The 11,693-nt window shown below is 39.8% G+C and overlaps 1 protein-coding gene across 2 annotated transcripts; it reads left to right on the top strand.

The window, feature by feature from the left end:
• The first annotated feature begins 2,391 nt into the window (after nucleotides 1–2,391).
• Nucleotides 2,392–11,536, top strand: slc25a44a (solute carrier family 25 member 44a). 2 transcript variants are annotated; one of them, XM_040026326.1, is made up of 5 exons: nucleotides 2,392–2,458; nucleotides 2,621–2,927; nucleotides 8,046–8,741; nucleotides 8,942–9,069; nucleotides 9,886–11,536. In XM_040026326.1, exons 3-5 carry the CDS (start codon nucleotides 8,108–8,110, stop codon nucleotides 10,075–10,077), a joined length of 954 nt encoding a protein of 317 aa, XP_039882260.1. In that variant the 5' UTR covers nucleotides 2,392–2,458; nucleotides 2,621–2,927; nucleotides 8,046–8,107; the 3' UTR covers nucleotides 10,078–11,536. The 2 variants fall into 2 exon arrangements, with proteins under 2 accessions (XP_039882260.1, XP_039882261.1); XM_040026327.1 differs by lacking the exon at nucleotides 2,392–2,458 and having other exon boundaries at nucleotides 2,545–2,927.
• Nucleotides 11,537–11,693: the final 157 nt, after the last annotated feature.

Below are 11,693 nucleotides of genomic sequence, written 5' to 3'. Positions count from 1 at the left end.
CACGGAGCCGACCAATCAGACCACAGAGATCTATGGCCACGCCCATCGGTCGACTACTGACAAAATTAAAACATTTTTACAGCAAAATCTTATTGTTTGTTTGTTTGTTTTAATCTCATACACTGGTCATTTTTAAAATGTTGTGCTATTTTTCTTCCATAGCATGTCTTACAGACAAGTGGGAAGCAAGCATTCAAAATATATATTTAGTTCACTGTTTTTCAGTGTTTTTCAATGAGATCCTTTTGCAAATTTGCACATAATCAATGAGGTCTCATTTGCAAACTTTAACTGTAATTTTAGAAAACTTTCAACATACGAACGACTTGTGTTAATGTAAGCACCGAACAGACAGGTTTCACACAGTCTTTTAAGCTACAATATAGTGGTTTATGAGTTATATCAACATTTATAAAACATATTGTATAGCTTATTAAGTGAGGGTTGTTAACAAGAACATCGTTTTTCACCCATGCAGTGATAACTAATACATCTGCTTGTAGAGTAATTAAAAGAAAACATCCGTAATATATATTTGGTGAATGGTTTTTGGTGTTTACCAATTAAACTGTTGTGTAAATTATGTCATAATTAGTTGCATCATTTGCAAATTTAAACATAACATTTTAGAAAACCTGAAACATAAACAAGTAATTACCTCAATGTTAGTTGTTTCATTGTAATATCTGCTAATTTTATTAGCTCCCAAATAGTGGTATCCAATTTAAAAACAAAATAAAACTCAAAATGAATGTCTGTAATGAGAGCAGTTATACTGGAGCTCTTATTACATGTAAATTAAGATGATGCTGATATTTATTAGCAATGTTGGATAACACATGCACAAGCTGAACAGATATGGTGAAGATCTCTTTATTTAGAGCATACTGTACACAGAACACCTGTGTATGAACTACAGGAAAGCAAGCTGAAGAAAACTTCATGTAACACATAATGACACCATGAGATTGTTGTTGAAGAGACTAAGGTGGCTCAGAGATGTTATACTGTTGAAGCCAGTATATTTAATGCTTATCAAGAAATGTCATGTATAAATATAACTCCAAGCTTGGCCCTTCTGAGAATGTAATCACTGTGAGCTTAACAGATATAAAGTTTGTCCCTGCATGTTATCAGTCTTCACTGAGACAACAGTAATTTGGGTGTATTTTATTTGTATTTTTTGTGATTTTCTTCCTATCCACCATCAGTCTGGAATAAACACTGCCTGACTGATTTACTTATATGCGGACATAAACAAGAATCTTGTTAACCATATTCCAATCTTATTATGATCAGCAGCTAAGACAGAGGTGAAGGCCATAAAGTTATTATTTAATAAATTTCAATATAGGGAGTGTGTGTGAGTAAGGTGTGGCTGTTTGTGTATGTTTTAACATGGTCCATAAAGTCTTTCCAAATTATCTTAAATGTATCAGGAGCATCGCATACTGTAAATATTCTAAAAGTTGAGATGCTGTTACCTGCCTCAGCCACTGATTCCAGCTCAGTAAGTCAGGGTCAGTAAGAGCATACACTATAAATATTTTATGGCATCATTTTTTTAATCCCATGCATGTGCAGTTGTTAGATGTCAGACAAACCTTTATTTGATGACAAAGAAACATCCAAATATATATATACTACTGTGACTGTTTTACAGTGAGCTGCGATAGGTCGCACCCCCACCGATCTTAAACTGGATGATTGTTGAATAACGGTTGGATGAATCTTTTATAAGCAGTTTTTGTGTAAATTAGCACGTAATGATTCAGATTGTAAATATTGTAATAATATTATAATATAATATTGTAATTGCAGTGTAAAAATTAAGGGTGAATGAGCTTATGATTGGCAGACTGCCTTAATATGTATCGACTGGGGAATTTTCATTATCTAATAGCTTACTGACACCCAAATAGTGATTTCTAATAAAAACAATAATTTTAACATCCAAGGTAACACTCTCATTTTATTTCTATATTCTGAAGCATTTTACCTTTTTTTTAAAAAGGCCCTGTCATTTGATTTGTTTAATATTTCAAGATTATCCCAACTGGGTCTTCCGTTGGGCTGAGGTCATACTTATTAAACAGTTCGGTGAAAACCTCGTGCTTTTTCACACTGGAGCAAATTATACAACATAAACTGATACCAACATATTTGTGAAATATATCAATTGTGCTCTAAACTAGTATAAGGTGGGATTGCGACGGCTTAAAACAAAGAAAAAATGTCCCATATGTCCAACAGGAATTATTCAAAATGTATTTCATAGTTAGTTTATATACATGAACTAATGAGGAATTCATTTGTGCACACAGAAGCACTAATATGAGTCACTGTGACTTTAAAAAGCACAGGCCCCACGTGACAGTATAGCGCCACCGTCTCTGTGCCTGCGACCTTCAATGCGCCTCGGACTATGCAAGGATAAAGTTTTAACTGTCAGTTACAGGTGAGAACTTTATTGTGCATTTATAGACTGCCACCGGTAAACACAACAAACAAACAATAAACCACGTTTATGGATTCATTTTGATTGAGTAAAAACTTCTACATTATTAAAATTTTCTCATTGGTTGTGTGTGATTTGTTGGAATTCGAACGCTTTTTTCAGGACCTAAAGGCACCATCTTCGTCGTACAAGCAGGTAACTACGTAAACATACCAGCTATAGGGGTCACCTGAAAGAGCAAACAACTCTCCGTCCCTTGATTTCTTTAGCAGAGGTTTAAGCAGAGTTGTAACAACGGTTTGCGGAAGAACACAGGTCATGACCTATCACGTTTGAGGACATTTGTTCGCAGCACTGATGGACGGAAGACATGACCCTTCTTGTAGCAGAGCAGGCCGTGCGAGTTTAAGAAAACAACTCAGGTTTGCAGCAGTGGCAACGGAAGAGGAGCTTCGTGACCGCCTGCAAGGTTAGTTGGTGTGTTTGTGGGTGATTATGTTTAATCCTTGTTTCTTTAAAAAGGACGAATTCGCACAGCATGGGATCAGTAGCGTTGTTTGCTAGCTAACAAACTGCAAGTGCACACTGCCTTTGCACGTGCTTCCGCTTTTCTCGACCAGCCTTTTTGAAGGAGTTAAAGTTCGATTAGACGTTCACACAGGGCAGTGCTGCGACTCTTGTTGTGGACGTAAGGTCGTGTTAGGTCTTAGTGTACATGGCGCAAATAGGTCTATTTAGTTTAACTACCCCCTCCCTGCTCCCCCGTCATATAACTGAAAAGCGACGTTATGTACAGGGGCGTTCCCACGTTTTTCTTTCTAAGAGGTTGCACCAGAACAGGGGTGGGCACCGTTTGTTTTTCTTAGTGTCAGACTCCTTGGATACTGTAATATATGTGATTAATTTGTGTCTTGTCTGGGTTGTGTTTGTTTATTTGTTTCGATTTTGTATGTGTCTGCTGAAAATTTTAGTTTAATGTGACCTGCCCAGATGATATAAATTAGTCATTTTGCCAAACATTTTGCATGTTTAAATTTTAGATTTGTTTGCTGATGTGCAACAACAAGTAAAGTCGATATTAAATAAACATAAATTAAAAAAAATAAATAAAATAACTGTCACCTCAGAGTAATTACACTGCTGCTGTAGAGAACTCTCTCTTATGTAAGCTTCAAAAGGAGTTGAGTTTATCTATGATGAGAATTTAGGTCCCATCAAAGTTTTCAATGGAAAAAGTTGCTTCATCTTTTGTTACTGAGTGAAAGAGATTACTCTTGGTCTTATCTGACAAAATGACATTATGTTACTGCAGGCTTGAGTCTTGTTGTTGTTATTTTTTTTCCTTGGATGGCATCCAAATAGTAGGGGTGCAACGATATTCGTATCGATATTGAACCGTTCGATACAGTGCTTTCGGTTCGGTACCATATGTATCGAACAATACAACATTTGTAATTTATTTTATCAATTTTCCTTCTGACGATGCTGTCTGTGTTGAGCGCTCAGTGAATCTGTGTTCGACTACTCCGCCTAGGCTGCACTGTCGAGCGCAGATCCACTGAGCGCTCAACACAGACAGCATAGTCAGAAGGAAGAGCGCAGGGCAAGCTAGCGAGACAGAAGTTAAGCTCTACTTGCAACTAGAGATGGCACGATACCACTTTTTTATGTCCGATACCGATATCATAAATTTGGATATCTGCCGATACCGATATGAATCCGATATAGTGTTTTTTAATCAACAAAACTGTTTTTTAAATATCTTGCTGCATTTTGTATAAGTTCATACTCAAGTTTAAAACAACAACTACACTAAAGCTATTCTGTTATACCTGTATACAAAAAAAAATATTTCATAGTTCAGCAATACTGATCAATCTAATAAACTTAAACCTACACCATCCTCCCTATTCTGGTATTTTAAAGAGTACTTAGCATAAATATTAAGCAACCTAACTAATAGGGTTCCAACTCCCAGCAACAAAAATAAATAAATAAAAAATAGGGAACCACCCCTCACGCTCCACCTCATGATGCTTAATCAACGTAATCAACCTTAATTTGATGCAGTGTGAAAAAAAAATGCACAGAAATCAATTATTTTTCAAGAAATATTAAATAGATTCAACATCTTTCTTCAACAAAATTGCAGACTGCACAGATGGTACCTTCCCAAAGGAAAAAGTACTATAGCTTACTAGGGTATATTAGACTTAATAGTTACTATATACAGTAATGGACTTCTATTAATTTTACATCAAATTAAAACTTTGGGTGTCAGATAATTATTTATTAAAAGCTAGACATTTTAAATGAGAATAAGAAAGAAAAGTATGTCTTTGTGCCCCCTTTTCCCTGTTAATGCCCTATCGGCCCCCCTGGCTAAACTTTGCTAGATCCGCCCCTGCACAGTTACCAGCGTCAGCTACGTAGAAAAAGATCCTCGAGTAGAAAGTAATATTAAATACATTCTAACAACAGCTGATCAAGCTTAAACGTGCTGCTGTTGTTCAGCCGCTGGTTTCCTCTTTCTGGTGCAAAGTGGGCCAAAAGCAAACTAGAGACACGGACTCGCAACAGAAAAGCCGATCAGCTGATCGTTAAGCAGTTTCAGGATTGAAGTAGCAGTAAGAAGAGGCAGTCGTTTGTTAAGCTTAACGCAGGAATGCTTTACAAACATTCAGAGATGGACTTACACACTTGCTTTACTTCTCTCGGGATAACTTTGTCGGAGATGAAATGCCGGGTTGCTAGCGAAGCTCCAAATGCTATCCAGACCACCGACAGGTCCCGCATGCCACAGCCGCTCTATCACGTGATGCATACTGCTCGACGTGCTAACGTTCTGAGGTGAGTTACGGCGTGTTGCAAGTTTTGTGAGGTGCTTTCGTGATATTTAATGGATCGGATTACATTTTTTTTTTTTTCTCTGATATCCGATCCAGTAATTTAGGTCAGTATCGGACCGATACCGATACGTAATATCGGATCGGTCCATCTCTACTTGCAACATGGACCTCATTCAGATCTGGCGTTTGGAATTATTTTGGTTTTCATGTGACGTATGACCCTGAAGGTAAGCGAGTCATGGACTAAAGTAAAACAGTATGTTGGATGTGCCATGCAATGCTCAATTACATTGGTGTGAACTAGTGTGTTAGCGCAGTTAGCTCGTTAACGTGTTTGCCGTCTAGCCCCATGCACGGAGCGATCGGCGGTAGCTCGTTAACGGAGATTTGCCGTGTTGTGGCGTTAAGGTCATTTCAACGAGATTAACCTGAAAGCACTAGTGGGAACACAACGAATATGACTGCACATTTACGCCGACATCATCCTAGTGCAAAGACAAGTGGAAGCAGACAAAAAAAAGCAAGCATGCTACTAACTTTAGCCGAGTCATTTAGACAGCTGTTAGCACATGATTCTCCTTATGCTGCTGAGAATATAGCCCAGAAGAAGCGGATAGTATAGCTTTTATTTTGGAAAGAGCCATTTCTCTGTAATAAACTCTCTTTTCCAAAGATGAGTGATTCCTCAATCAGATACAGGGCTTGCAATATCGCTAGCCCGACGTCCCGGAGCTAGCGATTTTTTTCAGTCGGGCTACCAAAATCTATCTCTTCCCTGCCCGTCAGGCTATTGTAGGAAAAATATATGTCAATGCTTTTGCATTCTTTCAGAAATGTAGCTGGGTAATTATGTCATTGGCATCGGTGAGCCACTGTCAATATGTGACATATTGAAGTCGCGTTTGAATTTGCGCTTGTTTTTTTGCTTTCACTTTGCAATCGTGCGAACTGTGTATAGAGAGCGACAGCACTGATCTGTGAGTGATGATAATTTGTGCACCAATTCCTCTGACATCGTCTTATTAATCGTTAGCTTACTATGCAAACATGACAAGTGAAATCTCCCGCAGCAAGCTTAAACATGTGAGAGGTTGATCGCGCAGAGAATCGCTGAGCTTATGTGAGTGAGCGTGTAAAAGCATTTCAGTTCTGCTGAGCCAAATAAGACAGGTCAGGGTGAAGAAGTGACAGCCAAAGAAAAGCTTACCACAAAACGGAGAAGTTATGACAAATCAGACTATAAGGCAAAAAGAAAGTGCAGCTTTATGGTTTCATGGACAAAAGAATTTCTGTGGCTGCAATATGATGAGCTAAATAACCAGGGCTGCACATAAGTGGTCCGCAGGTGCGCATTCGCTGTCAAAATAAAAAACACGCACAAGGGTTAGGGTTAAATTTAAAAACTGTACTTTTGAGTTAAAATATATATTTATAATTTTAATAAATGACAAATTAAAAAGGCATGAATATTTTTTTGTATCGAAAAAATATCGAACCGTGACACCAAAGTATCGAACCGAACCGAACCGTGAATTTTGTGTATCGTTGCACCCCTACCAAATAGGTGTGATTTACAGTGTTTTTTGTTTTCCCTTTTACACGTTATCAGCTATCACTGAAAATTCTGTGGAAAAACCTCTGCTCTGAAGCAACTACCCCCTGCCCCCAGAGCTAGATTGTGTAAGATTGTGCAACTTACACAAATTGTGTAAGACTGTGTAAATTAGAACTCGTATGTAAATTGTTTTACATTTTTTATTTTTTTAAAATTTGTCAGAAGGTTTATTAACCCTTCCAGTTTAAAAAAAAAAAAAAAAAAGTAAAGGGGAAAAAAACAACAACTCTCTGGCAATTATTTCAATGGTTCAGGCTTTGCAGGGATTAAATGATATAGTTTTGATTTACTGACATTTATGTCCTGGTGCAGAGGGTGCACTCACTTCTTTTGTGTAGCTTGCTCACTTATAATACAAAAGAGATACTGCAGCATGTGACAATAAGATGATAGAAGAAAACTCCTAGAGCATTAAAAGTCAGCATTTTATTTTTTAAAGGAAATCACCTGTGAACTGTGAACAACCTTTTGTGGCGGAGGGGGTACTGTGTTCACCCTGCCAGTCGGGGGGCGTGAACACCCAACTTTATGAACATAATAACTCAAGAAAAAAGGATTTAAATATTATAGCTGCACGTAGTAAACATCTTGGTGGGGTTCGAATACTGGTGACCTCAATTTCTAGGTCAAGGTCAGAGGTCAAATTTTCTGAAAATCTCGTGAACACAAAACTCAAGAAAAATGTACATAGATGCATCTGCCAGGAGGCTGAGGGGTCGCACTGGCATCTGCCAGTATTTTTATTTTGGAACTCTTCTGATTGGTTGCCTGTTGGAGGTGAAAGGTTAGAACAGCATGTCAGTGGGATAGCTGCTTTCACAGCCAGAGCCACGTGGCTAAAAGTAGAATAGGTCTCCTTTTAAAGGAAAAAGTACCTGATATTCACTTGTTCGAGCTCTTCTCAGTTGATTTTCAGTGGAAGTGTATGAAACAGTCACACTAAAAGTAACGTCCCAAAATGCAGTTGCAGCTTTTGCTCCTTTTTGTTTTTTTCCCCATGAGATTGTGAGGAAATGGTTATGTCTCCTATCAGTAATCTGGGGTCTAAATTCTGAATGAACAAATACGTGTGTTCTTATCTGACTGCAGGACTTTTAATGGTGAGTGGTTGTGGTTCTTGCAGGCAGGATGGTGATCAGTGCTGATCTGCAGCTTTAGTGGTGCGTCGCTGCCCAGGCCGGCACCATGCAGCAGAAAGGTGCAATCCAGATTATCGAATGGGAGGACCTGGACAAGAGGAAGTTCTACTCCCTGGGTGTCTTCATGACCTTGACCACCAGGGTCACCGTCTACCCAGCCAGCGTCATCCGCACCCGCCTGCAAGTACAGAAGGGGAAGAGCCTCTACTCAGGGACCTTCGATGCCTTCTGCAAGATTCTCCGAACGGAGGGTGTGCGCGGCCTTTATCGTGGCTTCATGGTCAATACGCTAACCCTGATCGCGGGACAGAGTTACATCACCACCTACGAGTTGGTGCGCAAGTATGTGAACCAGTACTCGCCCAGCAACACAGTGAAGTCTGTGGTGGCAGGAGGGATGGCGTCCCTGGTGGCTCAGACCATCACTGTGCCCATAGACATAGTGTCACAGCATCTGATGATGCAAGGACAAGGGGAGCACCTGACACGCTTCAAGGCCAAACCCAAAGTGGGTCTTGCAACCACGAAGCACAAACTGAGTTTCGGACAGAGCCGTGACATTACAGTGCAGATATTTTCTGCCGATGGCTTCAGAGGATTTTACCGGGGCTACGTGGCATCGCTGCTCACGTACATCCCGAACAGTGCACTCTGGTGGCCTTTTTATCATTTTTATGCAGGTAGGTCACTTTTTAAGCATCATGTAAAATACTCAGTATGCAAAATAAAAACGAAACCATACAAGAGAGTCAGAAGGATGTCTTCAGTGGGCAGGAAGCTGGTAATGAAGATCGCAGCTTCAACAGTTGGATCAGGAAAACCTGTGGATATGAACCGCTTTGGCCTTACGCTGTTTACTTTGTATCTTTTGTGTTCTCAGAGCAGTTATCCCTATTAGCACCAAGTGAGTGCCCCCACCTGATTCTGCAGGCTGTTGCAGGACCGATGGCAGCAGTAACCGCCTCTACTATCACCAACCCCATGGATGTTGTTCGTGCAAGAGTCCAGGTAAACTCAGATAACCCACAGCTGTGCGTGACACTAAAGCTAAAAGCTGTTTCACAGGTCCTCTGCATCCATGAGCTTTTCAAGACATTACCTCCCAGAGCTGTATGCGAGAACACAAATATGCCTTTAAGTGTGATCCAAATAAAATGGATTTCACGCTGCCAGCTCATTAGTGCATGGTCTTTGTAATGCCTGAGGATATGTGGAAATGGTGCACAGTGAGTGAGTGACCAAACTGAGTTTTTCTAGTAGTGAGAGAAGAAGTATGATAAATATGTAACCAGAATCCTTTATTTTTCTCTACTAAATGCCACAAAGACTAGTAAACATTATGGGGTGACTGGTTGAGTGTTCAATGTGGACCAGACTAACATAAAGATTTTGTGTGACACATTTTTGTTTGAACTTGTCAGCAAACTCTATGTAGAACTTTATTTTTCTATGGACATGCCTGAAGCACCTCACTAGGAGGTATCCAGGAGGCATCTTTAGGCTTCCTAGTTAATGCCCAAACCACCTCGACTGGCTTCTTTTAATATGAAGGAGCAGCAGCTCTACTCTGAGACAAAATCTGTGAAATTTCTTTGCATCTTGTTTCAAAGTTTTCTCCAGAAAGTTGTTAAAGCATGTTCCTCTGTATAGTCTGGGAGTCTGTGAGCTCCTGTACGGATAAATCAGTAATTCTGACACAGTCCATACTGCAGCAGCAAGCATAAATTAGGCATTCATAATGTTTTGTTGTTGTTTTGGTGAGTTTAAACCTCACGATAAGTTTTATTTGCACTTAGCAAAGGTGATGTGTCCTGTCTGTTTAAGGTGGAGGGACGAACGTCTGTTATTGGGACATTCAAGCAGCTGCTGGTGGAGGAGGGGGCGTACGGGCTGACCAAGGGGCTGTCTGCCCGCGTCATTTCCTCCACGCCCACGTCAGTGCTCATTGTGGTTGGATACGAGACTCTGAAGAGACTGAGCCTGCGAGCTGACCTGATCGAGTCCAGACACTGGTGATAACAGACGGGAGGGTCCGCCTCGCAGCAGCCAACAGCTCAGAGATTTCAACAGGCGCCACATGGAGCAGCGTCATTTTAAAAGCGCACGTGTCGATGTTTGTCTGTAGGTATGCCAGGGAACTACAGCTTTTCTTATCTTGTCTTTTTTTTCTGTTTGCTGCTGCAGAATGTAAAGTTAAAAGTGAAACCAATATTTCTGCCAAAACTAAACTCTCTTTTTCAAAAAGGAAATCATGGTTACTTTTAGAAAATCCACTGAAACGTGAAAATGCTACATTCGATTGCTCCTATATGGCCTGTTTTTGTTTTTTATGATTATATATGCAGAAAAATCAGGGTTTTTACTTGTTCCTTAGCTGGAGTATGTTGGCTGAATTCATATTTTAAAACTGAGCTGCTCAACAAAACAAATATATTTCTGCAGGGGGATTTCAGCGTGCCAAAGTCTGGAGACAAATGGCCTAGTTTCTCTACTAAAAAGCGTAAGAGAGCTTGTAACCAGAGCGCATTCCAGTGACAACAACAGTGTAAAGGATCTCTCTGGAGTTTAAGCCTAAATAACATGCAAATGTCATTAGATTATACACAAGAGTGGAAATTCAAGCTAGAATTCCCAAACTATAATGTGCTCAGTGTCCTGTTACAGTTATATTTATGTCTAGAGGTCCTTGTGAAACCTGGCCTATTATAATTATGTGCAGCTTACTTTTAACTCCTTTCAGTAAGCTGACATTTATGTGCCGGTGGTCTGTGGAGTCAGTCATGCAGGTTTCATTGTGAATTTTATGCGTGTTTATGTTGATTGGGCCAATCAGGAAGGTGAAAAGAGTTTCTGCTTCTTTTGGTTTCTTGTAGGTTGACTCTAGGAAGCAAACGTGGGTGTGAGGAGAGCTTTAGACCAACATTAGAGATGGAAATCTGGTAGTTTCTTTGTGGTAATCCTGTATGTGATTTATACGGAACAAATCTGCTGCTGTTCAGTTTCAGAAGGTGGTATTTTGCTGTTGGGTAAATGAGAGCAGTCAGTAAAGGCATTGGCACCACACCAGCAAACAAAAACTAAACTATGTAAATGCCTTCAGAGTTCACGGGTCATTTAATGAGTGTGAGGTAAGCTGTGATGTTCCGGTTAAAGCTGCAATGTTTTGAATTGACTTAACTACTGCCCAAAAAACTCCACATCTCAGTGACACCTGATACTGTGTACCCTTATCTTATTTTTTTAAATAAACTCTTTCAGCATTTGCAAACATTGTTTTTCAGTGTAAATGTGGTGTTCCTGTGCATAAGTGGACTCAACATGTCCTTCAGTATCACAAAAGCACATAAAGTGGACTTTTACCTGTATGGAAGATATTTACCTTCTACCTGCCAAATATGAATAGCAAAAAAAACAAACAACTTTGAGTACCTGTGGACATTTGGTGAAAAGTAATAAAGGACTTGGATTCACCAGAGTGGCTGGTGAGGCTCAGTGTTGTTTTGTGGTTGTAGTACACAATTTCTCCCACTAGAGGGAGCTTTATAACCTCCTGTCGGCTTGCCATCCAAACGTTTCTTTTTGCCTTTTGCCAGAAGGTTCTGTGACGTCAGAACTGCAGGATAAAGGATCAA

This window comes from Simochromis diagramma, unplaced genomic scaffold (assembly GCF_900408965.1).
Source record: "Simochromis diagramma unplaced genomic scaffold, fSimDia1.1 OVJJ01000293.1, whole genome shotgun sequence".
NCBI classification, from domain to species: Eukaryota; Metazoa; Chordata; class Actinopteri; order Cichliformes; family Cichlidae; genus Simochromis; species Simochromis diagramma.
The sequence above is the reverse complement of the archived record's forward strand: the minus strand, read 5'-3'. Positions and strand labels throughout refer to the sequence as shown.

What these genes read in the sequence shown, in the direction of transcription:
- slc25a44a (XM_040026326.1), top strand. Translation starts at nt 8,108, where the DNA reads ATGCAGCAGAAAGGTGCAATCCAGATTATCGAATGGGAGGACCTGGAC. An exon ending in TTTTTATCATTTTTATGCAG is followed by an intron (nt 8,742 to 8,941) that starts GTAGGTCACTTT and finishes TTGTGTTCTCAG; the next exon opens with AGCAGTTATCCCTATTAGCA. An exon ending in TTGTTCGTGCAAGAGTCCAG is followed by an intron (nt 9,070 to 9,885) that starts GTAAACTCAGAT and finishes TGTCTGTTTAAG; the next exon opens with GTGGAGGGACGAACGTCTGT.